The following is a 19,745-nucleotide window of genomic DNA, read 5'->3' on the forward strand; positions in this document are numbered from 1 at the left end:
TGCGCCTAAGCAGGACATAAGATCACCAAACTTCAGGTCAGCAAACATTTCCAGAGAACCTTCGGTGCGTTAAGCACCCACTAGGTGCCGAGGGCATAAAGATGAATATATATAGTCCGTGCCTTTGAGGAGCTCCATTTGGGACAAATAACCGTAATGCAACATGCATTAAGCACTACAGGGGAGACATGGATAAATTGCTAAAGGACTCAGATGAGGGCTATTCATTCTGCTTGGATTGGGGCCAGAAAATCTCCAAAAAAGAAATAATTCAAGAGGATAGAAGGATGAGAAAGGTATTCTGTGTAGACAGAGCAGAATGTTGAAGTATATTTCCTATATATGGAATTTTAGGAGACTTGAATATTCTTATTATCTAGAGCAAATTGTGGTCGACAGGCCAACTTGAGATGGCAGGCATGCTTTGGCTTGCATTCTCTCTATGTATATTGTATTTAATTCCCCACACTTAAATATCATAAGATGGGGCCGGGCAAGGTGGCTCAAGCCTCTAATCCCAGCACTTTGGGAGGTCAGGGTGGGTGGATCATGAGGTCAGGAGTTCAAGATCAGCCTGACCAAGATGGTGAAACCCCGTCTCTACTAAAAATACAAAAATTAGCCAGACATGGTGGCGGCCGCCTGTAATCCCAGCTACTTGGGAGGCTGAGGTAGAGAATTCCTTGAATCCGGGAGACAGAGGTTGCAATGAGCCGAGATTGCACCACTGCACTCCAGCCTGGGCAACAGAGCAAGACTCTGTCTCAAAAAAAAAAAAAAAAAAAAAAAAAAAAAAAAAAAAAAAGATGGTACATGAATATTTGGATTTCTGACTTTTTTTTTTTCTTTCAAAGATGGAGGTCTCCCTATGTTGCCCAGGCTGGTCTTGAACTCCTAGGCTCAAGCGATCCTCCCGCATTGGCCTCCCAAAATTCCTGGATAACATGTGTGAGCCACCAGGCCCAACCTGGATTTCTGACTTTCCTTAAAATATTGGAAGAGCTGGCAATATATTGTCCTGCATCCCTCCATGAGCAATTAACCAGAGCAAGTATCCATTATCTCCTTGAAATGAGTCTAGTTCATTATGGTTCCTAGGCACCCTGCTTCACTCAGGTGCATTACCTGCCTGGCTGTAGTAGGAGTTTGTGTTTTCAGCCCTGATCTAGGATGTAAGGTGTGTGCATGTAGGATGACTGAGGAAGAGAGGCAGGGAAGAGGGCAGTGGAGGGAAGATTATGAAAGCTTTTGTGTGACAGGCATAATGTTCTTGTCCTGTAATGGAGATGGTGGATTCCAGAGATTGTAGAGGTAGACAGCAGATAGAGATGGGGAGATGTTTTGTAAGTAGAATCAGTTGAACTTTGGGAAGTGAGGACATTATACAAATAACAGATCTAGGTGATGTTGACCCCATTAGCTGAGAAGCTGAAGAAGGTTTTGGAAGGATGATACTTTTAGTTTATTGGATGTGAGGTGCCTATAGATAATCAAGTGGAAGTGTCTGATAGGCCTCGGACTAGTGGAGCTGGAGCTCAGAAGAAATGACTGGACTAGAAATATAGTTTAGTAATTGAGCTCCTTTCAATAATGGTGAACTAGCCCTAAAGCTACAGACAACTAAAAGTGTTGGATGAAATACTTTTTTAAAAATCAAAGAACTAGCTGGGCATGGTGTCTCATACCTGTAGTCCCAGCACTTTGGGAGGCGGAAGTGGGCTGATCACTTGAGGCCAGGAGTTCAAGACCAGTCTGGCCTTCATGATGAAACCCCGTCTCTACTAAAAATACAAAAATTAGCTGGGTGTAGGCCAGGTGCGGTGGCTCATGCCTGTAATCCTAGCACTTTGGGAGGCCGAGGCGGGTGGATCACCTTAGGTTGAGAATTCGAGACTAGCCTGACCAACACGGAGAAACCCTGTCTCTACTAAAAATACAAAAATTAGCCGGACATGGTGGCGCATGCCCGTAATCCCAGCTACTCAGGAGGCTGAGGCAGGAGAATCGCTTGAACCTGGGAGGCAGAGGTTGCGGTGAGCCAAGATCATGCCATTGCACTCCAGCCTGGGCAACAAGAGTGAAACTCTGTCTCAAAGAAAAAAAAAAAAATTAGCCGGGCTTGGTGGTGCATGCCTGTAATCCCAGGTACTAGGGAGGCTGAGGCACAAGAATCACTTGAACCCAGGAGGCAGAGGTTTCAGTGAGCCAAGATTGCGCACCTGCATTCCAGCCTGGACAGCAGAGCAAGACCCTGTTTCAAAAAACAATAAATAAATAAAAATAAAAATAAAAGAACCGGGCCGGGCGCAGTGGCTCAAGCCTGTAATCCCAGCATTTTGGGAGGCCGAGACGGGCGGATCACAATGTCAGGAGATTGAGACCATCCTGGCTAACATGGTGAAACCCTGTCTCTACTAAAAATACAAAAAAATTAGCTGGGCACAGTGGCGGGCGCCTGTAGCCCCAGCTATTCAGGAGGCTGAGGCAGGAGAATGGCGTGAACCTGGGAGGCGGAGCTTGCAGTGAGCCGAGATCGCGCCACTGCACTCCAGCCTGGGTGACAGAGCAAGACTCCGTCTCTTCAAAAAAAAAAAAAATTAGCCAAGCGTGGTGGCAGGTGCCTGTAATCCCAGCTACTCGGGAGGCTGAGGCAGAATTGCTTGAACCCAAGGGGTGGAGGTTGCAGTGAGCCGAGATCGCACCACTGCACTCCAGCCTGGGCAACAAGAGTGAAACTCTGTCTCAAAAAAAAAAAAAAAAAAAATAGCCGGGCTTGGTGGTGCACACCTGTAATCCCAGCTACTCGGGAGGCTGAGGCACAAGAATCACTTGAACCCAGAAGCAGAGGTTGCAGTGAGCCGAGATCACGCCACTGCACTCCAGCCTGGGCAACAGAGCAAGACCCTGTCTCAAAATAAATAAATAAATAAATAAATAAATAAATAAATAAATAATAAAAGAACTAATAAGATAGTGAGGCCAGGCACAGTGGCTCACGCCTATAGTCCTAGCACGTTGGGAGGCCAAGGCAGGTGGATCACCTAAGGTCAGGAGTTCGAGACCAGCCTGGCCAACGTGGCAAAACCCCGTATCTACTAAAAATACAAAAATTAGCCGGGCATGGTGGCAGGTACCTGTAATCCCAGCTACTTGGGAGGCGGAGGCAGAATTGCTTGAACCCAGGGGGAGGAGGTTGCAATGAGCTGAGATCGTACCATTTCACTCCATTTCGAGCAAAACTTCGTCTCAAAAAATAATAATAATTAAAAAAATAAGATAGTGAGAAATTATTGGTGTGACAGCATGAAAGTACAGGAAAGTAGAGAAGTAAGCCCAGCAGTAGGGCTGATTTTACCCTGGGGTCATTTGCTGATTCGGAATTAGTGGCAGAAAATAGGTTGTGTGGGGCCAGTGAAGTCCAGGCCGGGTGTGGTGGCTCACACCTGTAATCCCAGCACTTTAGGAGGCCAAGGCGGGAGGATGGCTTGAGCTTAGGAGTTTCAGACCAGCCTGGGCAACAGGGCGAGACCCCATTTCAATTTTTTTAAATTAAAAAAAAGAAAAAGGGCCAGGCACGGTCGCTCATGCCTGTAACCCCAGCACTTTGGGAGGCCGAGATGGATGGATCATGAGATCAGGAGTTCAAGTCCAGCCTGCACAAGATGGTGAGACCCCCATCTCTACTAAAAATACAAACATTAGCCAGGCGTGGTGGTGCATGCCTGTAAGCCCAGCTACTCGGGAGGCTGAGGCAGGAGAATCACTTGAACCCAGGAGGCAGAGGTTGTAGTGAGCCGAGATTGCGCCACTGCACTCCAGCCTGGGCAATAGGGGGAAACTCACTCTCAAAAAAAAAAAAAAAAAAAGGAGTCCAAATGTTCCCAAAGGTGATAACCTTGGTAAACCACCTTCGTGTTTTGGGCTAGGATCTCAAAAGGCTGCACTCCTAGGGGCAACCTGGGAGTAAAATAAATAGAAAATCTAAGGTCCTGCTTGGTGCCTCACATCTGTAATCCCAGAACTTTGGGAGGCTGAGGTGAGGATCACTAGAGCCCAGGAGTTGGAGACCAGCTTAGGCAACATAGTGAGACCTTATCTCTACCAAAAATTAAAAAATTAGTTGGGTGTGGTGACATATGCCTGTAGTCCGAGCTACTCTGGAGGTTGACACAGGAGGATCGCTTCAGCCCAAGAGGTTGAGGCTTCAGTGAGCTGTGTTTATGCCACTGAACTCCAGCCTGGGCAACAGGAGTGAGACCCTGTCTCAAAAATAATAATAATACAGACCCAAAATATTAAAAGACCAAAATTAAGAACCAAATGATAGATTTAATACTATGTTAGACTAAACTGAGGAGCAAGTAATAAATTGGAAGAAAGGACAGCAGAAACTACCTAAAATGAAGAATGGATAAAAAGGAATGAAAAGCATAAAAAGAGAGGGTTAAAGGCCTTTGCAGTGGCTCATGCCTGTAATCCCAGCACTTTGGGAGGCTGAGGTGGGTGGATCACCTGAGGTTGGGAGTTCGAAACTAGCCTGACCAACGTGGAGAAACCCTGTCTCTACTAAAAATACAAAATTATCCAGGCATGATGGTGCATGCCTGTAATCCCAGCTACTCGGGAGGCTGAGGCAGGAGAATCACTTGGACCTGGGAGGCAGAGTTTGTGAGCCGAGATCACGCGTTGCACTCCAGCCTGGGCAACAAGAGCGAAACTCTGTCTCAAAACAAAAAACAAAAAACAAACAAAAAACAAAGACTAGCCTTGACAACATATAAAGTACCCCATCTCTACAAAAATAAATAAATAAGTAAGCCCGGGGCCAAGGGAGGTGGCTCACACCTGTAATCCCAGCACTTTTGGAGACAGAGGCAGGAGGATCACCTGAGGTCAGGAGTTTGAGACCAGTCTGGCCAACATGGTGAAACCCCATGTCTACTAAAAATACAAAAATTAGCTGGGCAGGGCCGGGCGTGGTGGCTCACGTCTGTAATCCCAGCACTTTGGGAGGCCGAGGCGGGCAGATCACGAGATCAAGAGATGGAGACCATCCTCACTAACACCGCGAAACCCCGTCTCTACTAAAAATACAAAAAAAAAAAAAAAATTAGCCGGGCGTGGTGGTGGGCGCCTGTAGTCCCAGCTACTCGGGAGGCTGAGGCAGGAGAATCGCTTGAACCGGGGAGGCGGAGGTTGCAGTGAGCTGAAATAGCGCCACTGCACTGCAGCCTGGGAGACTCCATCTCAAAAAAATAAAATAAAATTAGCTCGGAGTGGTGTTGCCTGTGCCTTTGAGTAGTCCCAACTACTAGGGAGGCCGAAATGGGAGAGTCTCTTGAGGCCAGGAGGTTGAGGCTGCAGTGAGCTATGATGGTGCACCACTGCACTCCAGCCTGGGCAACAGAGTGAGACCCTGTGTCTAAATAAAATGAAATAATAGAAGAGAGGGTAAGAGACAAAGAGATTACTGGGGGAAAAGTCTAACCCGTCTTTATTTGGAGTTCAGGAAGGAGGGAAATAATAGGTAAAACTAATACTTGAAGAGATAATAGCTGATAAATTTAATAAATGGACGACAAACCTGAAGCCATTGATTCAAGAAGCTCAACAAACCTAAAGTAAGATTTTTTTGTTTTTAAACGGAGTCTCCCTCTATCGCCCAGGCTGGGGTGCAGTGGCGCCATCTCAGCTCACTGCAACCTCCGCCTCCCGGATTTAAGAGATTCTCCTGCCTCAGCCTCCTGAGTAACTGGAATTACAGGAGCCCGCCAGCACGCCGGCTAATTTTTGTATTTTTAGTAGAGACGGAGTTTCACCATGTTGGCCAGGCTGATCTCGAACTCCTGACCTCGGGTGATCCACCCGTCTCGGCCTCCCACAGTGCTGGGTGGCCACAAGCCACCGCACTCGGTCCGCTTTTTGTTTGCTTGTTTTTTAAAAATTAATAATATTTATTTTAATCTGGTTGGTGGTTACGTGGACAGAATACGTTTAGACTTAAGATGTTTACGTTCTGCTGTAGTAAATTAAATATCGAAAAAGTACTTATGGAAGGGAGGTAGGTGAGGGATAAAAGTTTACAAGTTGGGTTCCGTGTATACTGCTCGGGTGATGAGTGCACCAAAATCTCACAAATCACCACTAAAGAATTTATGTAACCAAGCTGGGCGCTGTGGCTCACGCCGGTAATCCCAGCACTTTCGGAAGCTGAGGCGGGTGGAACACCTGTTTCCATGGACATGGAAAACCATGTTTTCCACACTAATTCAATCAATATACTCCTCTCCTATCTAAAACCTGTTTCTCCTGCTTCGAGTTTGTAGACGTGCAGTGTTCAAACTCCCTTTTCCCCATCAACTTCAACTGCTAGTGGCAAAAATAGCTGGTATTGGTTGCATTTTTGAGGTAGGACAATTGGCAAGATATTTTCCTTTACTAAAGAAACGTAGATTACGTATGCCATACAGGGCAATGAAAAAACTTCGATAGCAGAGGATGGTTTCGATCCATCGACCTCTGGGTTATGGGCCCAGCACGCTTCCGCTGCGCCACTCTGCTATCTAGAACTAAAATTTCTCATGATTGTTATAGAACACTACATAGTCGTTGTCCTGACTTCTTTAGTGCCACCTAATGTCTGATCAAAAATTCGTCATTACTATAGAACCAGTTCTTATTGGCTAGTTCCTGACACAGTAGGCGTTTTTTATTGGTTCATAAGCCCGGTTTGACAAAGTAAGCCAATAGGCATAAGCGATGGGGTAAGGCGGGAGCCAATCGCGCCGGGTTTTATTGGGACACGCCGGCAAGACGCCTCTTCAGTTGTCTGCTACTCAGAGGAACGGGCGGTTGGTGCGGCCTCCATTGTTCGTGTTTTAAGGCGCCATGAGGTAAGTGGGTCGAAGCGGTCGAAAGGTTTCAGGTATTCGACGGAAAACTTTGTGAACGTGGGCCGAAAGAAGTCGGAGTATCAGAAAGGGCCATGTATCCGGGGGCTGGCCAAAAACCTGAGAACTCCTGGTCTAGGATAGTGGGAGAGATGGAGCCTGGTAGAGGCGGGGAAACTTGGGCCCGGGATGGGGTTCGGGCCCAGGAGTGGGGAGGCGGGTTCGACACCTCTGTCTCTGAAGGGTTGCGATGAGGGGGTGTCCTCAAGCCCCTGGAGGAGCTCCCCACCTTTCCCCCGCCCCCGTCATCCGGGCTGAGAATGCTGGAGCGAGCCGCATTCATCCTCAGTGCGAAGGCCTTGACATTAGGACACGCCCGATAAATGTGTACATTAGTGAAGAAATGAGCAATCTTTAGCCTCCGAAGTATTAGGATTCGTGTGGCCCAGGATTATGGGTTATTAAGGGTAGGGCTCACTGTCTGAGCCCCATCATTACTTGAGGGGGTTGTGATTAACTTAGAGGAGGTTATGGGGGTGTAACTGGGCACCATTTGGAATGGGGAGAAGTGTAAGTGTGAGTGGGGTCTCTTGCCTACCGTTGGGAGGTTCCGAGGGATGAAAGTAGCCAACCTAAGATGATATGGCCGGTGGGTATTCCTTCAATGAGGTCAAAATAAAATCTGCATTTCTAGGGGTGACAGAGGCCGTGGTCGTGGTGGGCGCTTTGGTTCCAGAGGAGGCCCAGGAGGAGGGTGAGTACCAGCTTTTAGCATCTCTGCACTTGGTTGTTAGTTTCTGCTTGTCATCTAAATAGGAGTTTTGGAGTAGACTAATGTCACTTGGTTTTGCGAGAGCCAACTATGGTCTTTTCCTGCACTCCTGTTAAATGAATTTGGCCCCACTATGCTAAGAATGATTCTTTCCCTCCCCGGAGACTTTGTCACTCATTCTGAGGACTGACATGTTTTCAAAATTGTTGGCGTGTTATTTACATCTCGGCTTGATTCCTACCTAGGGAATAATTTGGCTGTTTTTCATGTTTTAGGTTCAGGCCCTTTGTACCACATATCCCATTTGACTTCTATTTGGTGAGTACCTTGGGTTAATGATACACATTTTCTGGTCACTGTTGAAATGGAGCCCAGTATCTCCCAGTTAATGAAGTTAGATGGTGGTTGAAGAGGGCAGACACAGTGCCTCACGCCTGTAATCTCAGCACTTTGGGAGGCTGAGGCAGACGGATTACCTGAAGGTCAGGAGTTTGAGACCAGCCTGGCCAATATGGTGAAACCCCGTCTCTACTAAAAATAAAAAAGTTGGCTGGGCATGTGTCTAATCCCAGCTACTTGGGAGGCTGAAGCAGGAGAATTGCTTAACCCGGGAGGCGGAGGTTGCAGTGAACCAAGATGGCACCACTACAAAAAAAAAAGATGGTTGAAATAGGGAGGGAAAGTGATTTGTGAAAAGATTTGGGGTTTTGAGTCAACTGTGTGTTGCTTTACATACAGAAACAGTGTAAGCATGGTGGAGAGAATAATTCCTTGGCTACTGTTGGCATTAAACATGATTATAATCTTTGTTCTGAACAAGTAATTGTATTTATGGTATATCTGTTACTATAAAGATAGTGATAGCTTAAATTATGGCTATTCCAGCTTTTATCCTTGTTTGAACTTTTTTTTTTTTTGAGACAGTCTCACTCTGTCACCCAGGCTGGAGTGCAGTGGTGCAATCTTGGCTCACTGCACTGAACCTGGGAGGCAGAGGAATCAGGACCTCTGCCTCCAGGGTTCAAACGATTCTCCTGCCTCAGCCTCCTGAGTAGTTGGGATTACAGGCACCTGCCACCATGCCCAGCTAATTTTTGTATGTCTGTTTAGTAGAGACGGGGTTTCACCATGTTGCCCAGGCTGATCTTGAACTCCTGACCTCGTGATCTGCCCACCTCAGCCTCCCAAGGTGCTGGGATTACAGGTGTGCCTGACCCACTGTGCCTGGCCTTTGAATAAATTTTTTTTTTTGAGGCAGGGTCTCACTCTGTTGCCCAGGCTGGAGTTGCAATGGCGCGATCTCGGCTCACTGCAACCTCGCTTCCTGTGTTCAAGGGATTCTCTCACCTCAGCCTCCCAAGTAGCTGGGATTACAGGTGTGAGCCACCACGCCCAGCTAATTGAACAAATTAAGCAGTAAAAACAAGTGTAGAATTTTCTGTTTTTAACCTTTTTCTGTCGTAGTAATAGAAAAAACAATCTCTCCTGTATATTATCTTCGGCAAATAGAATGTAGTTGTTTACTTCTGGTTTAGTGTGAAATGGCCTTTCCCCGGGTCAAGCCAGCACCTGATGAAACTTCCTTCAGTGAGGCCTTGCTGAAGAGGAATCAGGACCTGGCTCCCAATTCTGCTGAACAGGTATGTTCTTTTGGCTGTCTTCCAGAAATGTCTCTAAAGCAGTTAAAAGTATTGGTAAAGAGTAACTGTTGGTAAGGTTAAGAATGGTGTTAACAGAGCCTGAAATCCACAAAGGGTTTAATTGTTCTCCTTATTTCTCATTGTGGGTGGAGATAGCCAGGTGGATATATAAACAAATTAGATATGCATTCTTATTTTTACTGGGGACAAAGAGTTGTTCTCTTCCCATATATTCAAGGCCAGAATGAAGTGTTTTTAAAGCCCTATGTCAGTATTGAGTCAGCTTGTATGGAAGGGATTAGGAGAAAATATTCAAATTCTGAGAAATTGCTTATAATTTTTCATCTTCAAGTATTGTTTCATACTGTTTTTCAGGCATCTATCCTTTCTCTGGTGACAAAAATAAACAATGTGATTGATAATCTGATTGTGGCTCCAGGGACATTTGAAGTGGTGAGTTTTTGATGATTTAGTTTTAGGAAAGGGCACCTTTGGTAGTGTGGAAATTGCCTTGGCTCTTGACTTAATTTTCAGTTGTCTATTATCCAAAGCCAAGACTAAAATGAGAAAGTACAGTGGAATTTCTTTGTAGTACTGATCTTGGGGACAAGACTTGTATCATTGTTATGCTAGCTGTGATGTATCAGGCTTTCATGTGGTGGTTTTGGGGGTGATTTCACCTCTGCTACTTCTTAATTTGGGTAACAGGTAGCTGTGTTGTAACAGTTCTGGGAGGACCTAGGCACCTTTTTTTCTTCTAAATTGTTTTTCCCCGAAATCCTTTTTCCAACAGCAAATTGAAGAAGTTCGACAGGTGGGATCCTATAAAAAGGGGACAATGACTACAGGACACAATGTGGCTGACCTGGTGGTGATACTCAAGATTCTGCCAACGTGTGAGTGTGCCTGTTTCTGGTCATGGGAACAGAACATAGCACTTGGATTAGGGGTTTAGGTATCTTTTTTTGTTTTGAGACAAATTCTCCCTCCGTTGGCCAGGCTGGAGTGCAGTGGTACCATTGTAGCTCACTGCAGCCTTGACCTCCACTACAGCAAGTGATCTTCCCGCCTTAGCCTCCCGAGTAGCTGGGACTACAGATGTTTGCCACCACACCCAGCTAATTTTTGTATTTTTTGTAGATACAGGGTTTCACCGTGTTGCTCGGGCTGGTCTCAAACTCCTGAGCTCAAGCAATCTGCCCACCTCAGCCTCCCAAAGTGCTGGGATTACAGGCGTGAGCCACTGTGCCCAGCCCTTAGGGATCTTGAAAGCTCAAATTTCTTGTGAGAAAGGATGTTTGTAAGACAAATGTTTCTAGTTTTTGTTTTTGGGACGGATCTCACTCTGTTGCCCTGGCTGGAGTGTAATGGCGTGATCTCGGTTCACTGCAACCTCCACCTCCTGGGTTCTAGCTGTTTTCCTGCCTTGGCCTCCCAAGTAGCTGGGATTACAGGCAAGTGCCACCATGCCAGGCTAATTTTTCTGTTTTTAGTAGAGACGGGGTTTCACCATGTTAGCTAGTCTGGTCTCAAACTCCTGACCTCAGGTGATCCGCCCGCCTTGGCCTCCCAAAGTGTTGGGATTACAGGCGTGAGCCACTGCACCCTGCCTGACAAATGTTTTTTAATGAGTGATAAGGGACAAACGCTGGAGTGTGTGTGTCTGAAAGAATGTATAGCAGGTTACTGTACGGCCATGTTTCTCAACTGGAGGTAATTTTGCCACCCAGGGGATATCTGGCAATATCTGGTGGTACTTTTGATTGTTAAAACAAGGGGGTGCTACTGGCATCAAAAAAGGGTAGAAGCCAGGTGTGGTGGCTGTATTCCCAGCACTTTGGGAGGCTGAGGCAAGAGGATCACTTGACCCCAGGAGTTTGACCAGCCTGTATAACATAGAGAGACCCTGTACCTACAAAAAGAAAAAAATTAGCTGGGCATGGTGGTGCATGCTTTGGTCCCAGCTACTCAGAAGCCTGAGGTGGGGCCGGGTGCAGTGGCTCACGCCTGTAATCCCAACACTTAGGGAGGCCAAGGCCTGGAGTTCAAGACCAGCCTGGCCAACGTGGCAAAACCCAGTCTCTACCAAAAATATAAAAATTAGCCAGGCGTGGTGGTGGGCGTCTGTAATCCCCGCTACTTGGGAGGCTGAGGCAGGAGAGTTGCTTGAACCTGGGAGGCAGAGGTTGGAGTTAGCAGAGATCGTGCCTGTGCACTTCAGCTTGGGTGACAGAGTGAGGCCCTGTCTCAAAAATAAGAAAAAAAGAAAAAGCAGCAGCCTGAGGTGAGAGGATTGCTTGAGCCCGGGAGGCTGAGGCTGCAGTGAGCTGTGATTGTGCCACTGCACTGCAGCCTGGGTGACAAGAGTGAGACCCTTTCTCAAAAAAAGAAAAAGGATAGAGGCCATGGATGCTGTTAAACATCCTACATCCCCATCACCCCAAAGATTTGTCTAGCCCAAAATGTTATTAACTGCCACTGACCTGAAAAACCCTGCTGTAGAAAGAGGATATGAGTACAGGAGGGGTCCTGTTCCCTGAGTCTTCCAATTTTTCTGCCCAGGCCTTGGCTTTCTCTTATAAAAGTATATATTCTATTACTTACCCTTGCTTCAGCCTTGGATATGGGACAGAAATGAGAGTGCAAAGTAGCTTAGAGATACATAGAAAGTCTAGGTAAATAAATTATTATAACATCATGTCATTTTCTGTCAATTAGTGGAAGCTGTTGCTGCCCTGGGGAACAAAGTCGTGGAAAGCCTAAGAGCACAGGATCCTTCTGAAGGTTTGCATTTGTTGCTGATTCTGTATTTAGTAGCCATAGGAACCAGGTCTTGTAATTGTAAGTACACTTTCAACAAAATCAGGTCAGACCAGATGGAAGAGTAAATGCAGAGTTTTATGTTGTGGGAGTTTTTGGCAGGGGCTTCAGGTGTTCAAGGTGTTCAAGGGAGATCTGTTTGATCTCCCTTCTAAAGCTCTGTATTCTAAATTCTCATTCTGGACTTTGTGCTGTTTTAAAAAATCCACCTGTTCCCCCCCACCCTGGATTTAACTTTGGTCATCTAATGGAAATGTGAGTTATAGTTTTTGTTTATTCTGTTTTTTCAGTTTTAACCATGCTGACCAACGAAACTGGCTTTGAAATCAGTTCTTCTGATGCTACAGTGAAGATTCTCATTACAACAGTGCCACCCAATCTTCGAAAACTGGATCCAGAACTCCATTGTTAGTTCTTTTTTTTCCATTGCTGGAAAATTTAGGGGATATTCAAAACATGGTATTGTTGCTGTTTAGTTTACTTAGCTTGTTGCTATTCCACATGCAGCTTCCTGGGAATTGAAGAACTTAGGTTTATTCTGAACTTTGCTCTCTCCCTCTGTAATTTGGAAATAGTTTATCAGCTTGCTAGTGGAATTTTCAGATGGGGTGACCAAGAAAGCATTTGGAGGACTTAAAAAGGACTGAGAAAATATTTATGGAGGGGGATAGGCTTTTGAAGAAAACAGATCTTGCATGCTTCTAGTGATTTTTAGACAAGTGATTTGCTGATATGAGAAACACAGGGTGGCTTAAAGAATTGCAGAGTTGGTCGGGTGCGGTGGCTCACGCCTGTAATCCCAGCACTTTGGGAGGCTGAGGCAGGCAGATCACCTGAGGTCAGGAGTTGGAGACCATCCTGGCCAACATGATGAAACCCCGTCTCTACTAAAATAAAAAATTAGTGGGGCATGATGGCGGTTACCTGTAATCCCAGCTACTCAGGAGGCTGAGGCAGGAGAATTGCTCGAACCTGGGAGGCGGAGGTTGCAGTGAGCTGAGATCGCGCCACTGTACGCGATCCAGCCTGGACAACAGAGCAAGACTCCGTCTATCCTGCCCTCCTTCCAAGTTTTTAGACTGTAGCAGTGGTAATGAGTAGCTTGTTTAATGAAAATGTTTCATCCTGGCATATCATGCTTGTCTTTTTAGTGGATATCAAAGTATTGCAGAGTGCCTTAGCAGCCATCCGACATGCCCGCTGGTTCGAGGAAAATGCTTCTCAGTCCACGTGAGTCCCTCCCTGACCATTTGGATTAAGATAAACTTTTTAACTGCAGTGAATAGCAGGATACCCCCATACTTCCTCTGACAGAACTATTTTGCCTGTGACCTCGTGTGTGGATTTTTATTTTTACCTTAAGTAAGCAAATTAAGATTTAGAGAAAGCAGAGAACGTATAGTTCTGGAAATAGCATAGTCAGCTTCAATTCTACCTTAGGCATGGAAATACATGATCGTATTGATTTTAATGTTTGGGTCACTATTACTTTCAGAGTTAAAGTTCTCATCAGACTACTGAAGGACTTGAGGATTCGTTTTCCTGGCTTTGAGCCCCTGACACCCTGGATCCTTGACCTACTAGTAAGTAAAGATGGGCAATTGGAGTTCCTCATCATCCTTATTTACTAGTAGTAGTAGTAGTAGTAGTAACTCTGAAATTCACCAGAGTCTGAAATTTGGTGAAGCTTAAAAGAAATTTTATTGGTAGACAAGTAATCCAATAAAAATTCAACATTTACATGACTCAGAGACATTTGTTTAAAAAAAAAGAAAAAATTCAAAGTTTTTTTTTTTTTTTGTATATTCAACGAAATGAGTAGTTACTGAGTTATAGTGTCCCGTTTTCTTCTCATGACTGCTACCATTTAATCATGGTAGTAGAGAGAAATGAGTGAGCAGCCATTTCAGAATTGCTTCTGAACATGAAAATTTTGGCTTGACTTAGACCTAAATGACCAGTTTTCCTCGTGATCATTTAAGGTTTTAGTTTGATGCCTGTAATCCCAGCACTTTGGGAGGCTGAGGCCAGAGGATCACTTGAAGCCAGGAGTTTGAGGCCAGCCTGGGCAAAATAGCGAGACTCTGTCTCTACAAGAGAAAAAAAAAAATTAGCCAGTTGTAGTGGCTTGAACTTACAGTCTTAGCTTCTCAGGAGGCTGAGGCAGGAGGGTTGCTTGAGCCCAGGAGTTCGCGGTTACAGTGAACTATGATTGCGCCACTGCACTCCAGCCTGGGTGACAAAGTGAGGCCCTGTCTCTAAAAAATAAAGTTCTAGTTATCAGAAGTGCCATTTTGATGGCACACCTACTGGATTTATTATTTTTCAGGGCCATTATGCTGTGATGAACAACCCCACCAGACAGCCTTTGGCCCTAAACGTTGCATACAGGTACAGCATGCTTTGGGTTTAGGGTTGGTTGTAAACTATTTTGTGCATTCCTTTAATACCTCATACCTCCCTGTGTTCTAGGCGCTGCTTGCAGATTCTGGCTGCAGGACTGTTCCTGCCAGGTTCAGTGGGTATCACTGACCCCTGTGAGAGTGGCAACTTTAGAGTACACACAGTCATGACCCTAGAACAGCAGGTATTGGGACAGATATGAACTGAGTTATTTTGCCCCACTCTTTTGAATACTGCTGCTCAGCAGGCAAAGTGGAATATGGTCTTTACGGGTCAGGAATTTGGGGATTCTGAAAGACTTTGGTCCTGAGATTTAAAAAGCTGTCTTAATCTCTGTTTTCACAAGGGTATTACTCAAATAAGGTCCTTTGATTTTCCTTGCTTACTCTCACTTTGCTTTCCTTCAGGACATGGTCTGCTATACAGCTCAGACTCTCGTCCGAATCCTCTCACATGGTGGCTTTAGGAAGATCCTTGGCCAGGAGGGTGATGCCAGCTGTGAGTGACCACTGTGGGTCAGGGGTTTTGTATTGTAATCTGGTACAGAGAAGCTGTACACTACTTAAATGTCTTTAATATTTCCACAGTGTAAGTAATGACTTTTATGCTGGGCTACTCGTCTAAATCACCTTTTTCTCTTTCCTAGATCTTGCTTCTGAAATATCTACCTGGGATGGAGTGATAGTAACACCTTCAGAAAAGGCTTATGAGAAGCCACCAGAGAAGAAGGAAGGAGAGGAAGAAGAGGAGAATACAGAAGAACCACCTCAAGGAGAGGAAGAAGAAAGCATGGAAACTCAGGAGTGACATTCCCTTCACTCCTTTTCCTACCCAAGGGGGAAGACTGGAGCCTAAGCTGCCTGCTACTGGGCTTTACATGGTGACAGACATTTCCGTGGGATAGGGAAGATAGCAGGAAGAAAAGTAAACTCCATAGAAGTGTCATTCCACTGGGTTTTGATATTGGCTTAGCTGCCAGTCTCCCATTTGTGACCTATGCCATCCATCTATAATGGAGGATACCAACATTTCTTCCTAATATTCTATAATCTCCAACTCCTGAAAACCCCTCTCTCAACTAATACTTTGCTGTTGAAATGTTGTGAAATGTTAAGTGTCTGGAAATTTTTTTTTCTAAGAAAAACTATTAAAGTACTTCCTAGTAGGGCTCTTGGTCTTTCTGGTTGGTGTTTTTTGTTTGTTTGTTTGTTTGCATGTGGCAACCTTTTTTGCTTTTTGCTTTGTGTACTCTTTCGTTGAAAATGATAATTGAGTCATTTAATTATAAATACTCATCACAATTTGAAGCTGTCTTTGAATTAAAGGACAAACTCCTGGAACCTTTCCATATACCAGAGTAAACTAGAATATCGTTTTAAGTATTTATTGAATAAAATGATTCTATCAACACTGCTACTGTATTCAAGCCAGTGCAATAAAAAAGTGGGTGGACAGAGGTCATTCACTTTGACTTTGCCTGCCCCCTCCAAATCCCCAGTGTAAACAGGAAAATGAGAAGTCACAGGTAGAGGACATGCTGTCCAGGCCCGTGTAACCAGGCATGTAACATACAAAGGAAGCCCCTCTGGTTAACTAGTCCTGAAGAAGGTAAGCCTCAAGTATGCAGCTTAAAAAAAAAAGTAGAGGCCTCAGCTCATTTGTGAAAGGAAGCAAGAGCCATAATTAATGTAAGTCCTTTGGGAACCTCATTCTGGCTGTGTGTAGGTTTCCTGGGGCCCCTACATAAATGGGTAAGACGAAGTGCTTCAAACGAACCGTACGGCTCCCTTTTTAATGTCTGAAGGTCTATGGGGACTGTCTCCTAGGATCTTTGCATGTCTGTTGAAACAAGGCAGCTGGGGAACAGTACTTGTGCTACTGAGTCCATAGGCTCATCTGTTATTTGCCTGGGGAGCCAGGGGGGTAAATTCCCGAATCCAGCATTGCTCTCCTGCGGGCTGTTTCCTTGGCAACACTGTGGTTTAGCCGTCTCAGTCGTTCCTACAAGACAAGGAAGGTTTGGAATCTTAACCACTGTGAAAGGCTTTAGAGTGTAAGTGAACTAGGTGCTGAAAAATACCGGGCTTGATCTACCTCAAAGTCAGTCTTCAAAAGTATATATAAGAATGTAGGCCGGGCGTGGTGGCTCACACTTGTAATCCCAGCACTTTGGGAGGCTGAGGCGGGTGGATTACCTGAGGTCAGGAGTTCAAGACCAGCCTGACCAACATGGTAAAACCCGTCTCTACTAAAAAATACAAAAAAATTAGCTGGGCATGGTGGCGGGCGCTTGTAATCTGAGGCAGGAGAATTGCTTGAAACCGGGAGGTGGAGGTTGCAATGAAATGAGATCGTGCCACTGCACTCTAGCCTGGGTGACAGAGGGAGAACTCCATCTCAAAAAAGAAAAAAAAAAAATGTAGGCCAGGCATGGTGCTCATGCCTATCCCAGCACCATTTAGGAGGAAGTGGCAGGAAGATCACTTGAGCCCAGTTTGAGACCAGCCTGGGCACCATAGTGATAGCCTGTCTTTTTTTTTTTTTTTTTTTTTTTCCCCTGAGACGGAGTTTCACTCTTGTTGCCCAGGCTGAAGTGCAATGGTGCGATCTCAGCTCACCGCAACCTCCGTCCCCCGGGCTTAAGTGATTCTTCTGTCTCAGCCTCCCAAGTAGCTGGGATTACAGGCATGCGCTACCACGCCCAGCTAATTTTGTATTTTTAGTAGAGACGGGGTTTCTCTATGTTGGTCAGGCTGGTCTCCAACTCCCAACCTCAGGTGACCCGCCTGCCTCGGCCTCCCAAACTGCTGGGATTACAGGCAAGAGCCACCTCGCCCAGCCGATCCTGTCTTTTTATTTAAAAAAAAAAAAAAAAAGGCCAGGCAGGCCGGGTGCAGTGGCTCACGCCTGTAATCCCAGCGTTTTGGGAGGCCCAGGCAGGTGGATCACTCGCATGCAGGAGTTTGGGATCAGCCTGGGTAACATGGTGAAACCCTGTCTCTAGAAAAAATACAAAAATTAGCTGGACATGGTGGTGCATGCCTGTAGTCCCAGCTACTTGGGAGGCTGAGGTGGATGGATCGCTTGAGCCTGGGAGGTAGAGGCTGCAGTGAGCCTTTATCATGCCACTGCACTCCATCCTGGGTGATAGACCTTGTATCATAAAAATAAATAGCCAGGTGTGGTGGCTCACTCCTGTAGTCCCAGCACTTCGGGTGGCCAAGGTGGGAAGCTCACTTGAGCCCAGGAGTTCCAGACCAGCCTGGGCAACATGGAGAAACCCTACTTCTAGAAAAAAATACAAAAATTAGCTGGGCGTTGTGCACGCTTGTAGTCCTAGTTACTCGGGAGGCGGAAGCAGAATTGCTTGAGCCCAGGGGGCGGAAGTTGCAGTGAGCTGAGATTGAGCCACCGCACTCCAGCCTGGGTGACAGAGGGAGACTGTCACACACACACACACAAGAATGTAAATGGCAGCAACTGAATACTGAGAATGAGACGAATTCTCCTAGGTATTTTTCAAGTACTGGGAGAAGTGAATTTCCCTTTCCCCAAAGAGTTTTAAAATTACAGTGGCTTTCACTGTGTTGAGGACTTACAAAAAAGGGCAAAGAATCACTGTTGGTAAGATATTCTTTTACCTGAGCATTCTGTAGAATGTTGTTAACCAAGACAACGCGTCGCCGGGCATTAAGTAGCTTCTTAACATAGGGGTCAAGATCCAGGGCCACCTTCTGATCCTCATTTATGCGGCACAGTTCTGGGGATGGAAGTAAGGTGCAGCTAAGATCTAACGGCTCATCTCTTGTTCTGAGGGAAAGCAGGCTGGTAATGGGATGGAAAACACTTGCACCCAAACGGGCCACAGCCATTAGAGATTTAAGACATCCCTGAAAGGAGGAGTCCTTTGGCAGCCCTGATGCCCTGGAAGCAAGTGACAGAAACTCAGCCCAGGGGTTGGCAAAAACCTAAGGTCCTGAAAGTGGGCTGAAGGATTCCGGGTACACAGGGATGCTCACTCACCTGTGGCTAGGTTGTCAATTTGTTCCCGGAGCTCTACCTGGCTCTCTCTGCAAAGAGGTACAAGGCCTACAAGGTCAGGCAGTTACCGGAGCTCAGGAAACGAACTCCCCTACGTATTTACCAAGTACTGAGAGAAGCCGGCCTCCGCTGAACCCTCCACCTGCGGCCTTCCGCCTGTCCTCCCCGCCTCGAATAAGTTTCCTAAATTTATGTCCACTCCCAGCCAGAACACTTTCTTGGCCCCGCCCCTACAAAGCCAGAGAGACAGGCCCCGCCCCCAACTTCCCTCCCGGGCACCTGACGGCGTGTACGTGAGAGTCGAGCTGCTGCACAGCGGGTCGCAGGAACTCCAGCAGACCTTCGGCGAAAAGGTCGCGGCCTGTGGGCCCCGCCACCGGGGTCCCTGCCCCCGATACAGCGGCAGAACCAGCCCCCGCCATCACGAATTGTCCCGACGCCCGGAACCTGCCGCGAGGGCCGCCGGGAACTGGAGCCGCGCCGCACTGCCCCGTGAGGGGGCGCCCGGGAAATGCTGTCTCCACCAAGACACCGGGGTTTCTGGGAAATGGAGTCTAGAGCGAACCGGGCGGGGAGGAGGGCCAGGCCGTAGGAGTAGAGGCCTTGTGGCTGGTCTTGAAAATCTCCAAAGTTCAGGTTGTAGAAAGGAACCAGTTTTTGGAGTGGATACTTTTCGTTTTCTCTAAAGGTGAAAATAAACGCGAATACCTGCAGTTGTCCATAGCCTTCCCATGTTAACTTTATGAGATAGCCGGGCATGGTGGCGGGCACCCAGCTACTCGGGAGACTGAGGCAGGAGAACCGCTTGAACCCGGGAGGCGGAGATTGCAGTGAGCCGAGATCGCGCCACTGCACTCCAGTCTGGGCAACAGAGAGACTCCGCCTCAAAAAAAAAAAAAAAAAAAAAGCAACCCAAACCAAACGAAAATAAACCAAAACCAAAAACACTTTATGAGAAAGCCACATTATATTCATAGTATCGTTTTCTATTTCTAAAGAGTTTATTGTGGTTGGTTGTTTTTAAGACAAGGTCTCTCTCTGTCGCCTAGGCTGGAGTGCAGTGCCACCGTCTTGGCTCACTGTAGCCTTCACCTCCTGGGGTCAAGAGGTCCTCCTGCTTCAGTCTCCCAAGTAGCAGGGACCACAGGTGTTAGCCACCATGCCTGACTAATTTTTCAT

At 46.4% G+C, this 19,745-nt stretch overlaps 2 protein-coding genes and 1 non-coding gene across 3 annotated transcripts; 1 reads left to right on the forward strand and 2 right to left on the reverse strand.

Moving 5' to 3' along the window:
- Positions 1-6,489: 6,489 nt before the first annotated feature.
- On the reverse strand, positions 6,490-6,561 carry TRNAM-CAU (transfer RNA methionine (anticodon CAU)). The gene has a single exon. It is a non-coding gene; the product is annotated as a tRNA-Met (tRNA).
- A 185-nt stretch (positions 6,562-6,746) lies between these two features.
- ILF2 (interleukin enhancer binding factor 2) lies at positions 6,747-15,692 on the forward strand. Its single transcript, XM_001142785.7, has 14 exons — positions 6,747-6,893; positions 7,585-7,644; positions 7,938-7,980; positions 9,198-9,302; positions 9,678-9,755; positions 10,096-10,198; positions 12,021-12,086; positions 12,413-12,529; positions 13,274-13,352; positions 13,618-13,705; positions 14,452-14,513; positions 14,595-14,709; positions 14,933-15,023; positions 15,172-15,692. Exons 1-14 carry the CDS (start codon positions 6,889-6,891, stop codon positions 15,330-15,332), a joined length of 1,173 nt encoding a protein of 390 aa, XP_001142785.1. The 5' UTR covers positions 6,747-6,888; the 3' UTR covers positions 15,333-15,692.
- A 203-nt stretch (positions 15,693-15,895) lies between these two features.
- SNAPIN (SNAP associated protein) lies at positions 15,896-19,442 on the reverse strand. The gene is made up of 4 exons (XM_001139135.6): positions 18,846-19,442; positions 18,549-18,595; positions 18,167-18,285; positions 15,896-16,526 (listed from the first exon to the last, which is right to left on the reverse strand). The coding sequence occupies exons 1-4, from the start codon at positions 18,986-18,988 to the stop codon at positions 16,425-16,427; spliced, it is 411 nt and encodes a 136-aa protein (XP_001139135.2). The 5' UTR covers positions 18,989-19,442; the 3' UTR covers positions 15,896-16,424.
- Between the last annotated feature and the right edge of the window lie 303 nt (positions 19,443-19,745).

This window comes from Pan troglodytes, chromosome 1, assembly GCF_028858775.2.
Source record: "Pan troglodytes isolate AG18354 chromosome 1, NHGRI_mPanTro3-v2.0_pri, whole genome shotgun sequence".
NCBI lineage: Eukaryota > Metazoa > Chordata > Mammalia > Primates > Hominidae > Pan > Pan troglodytes.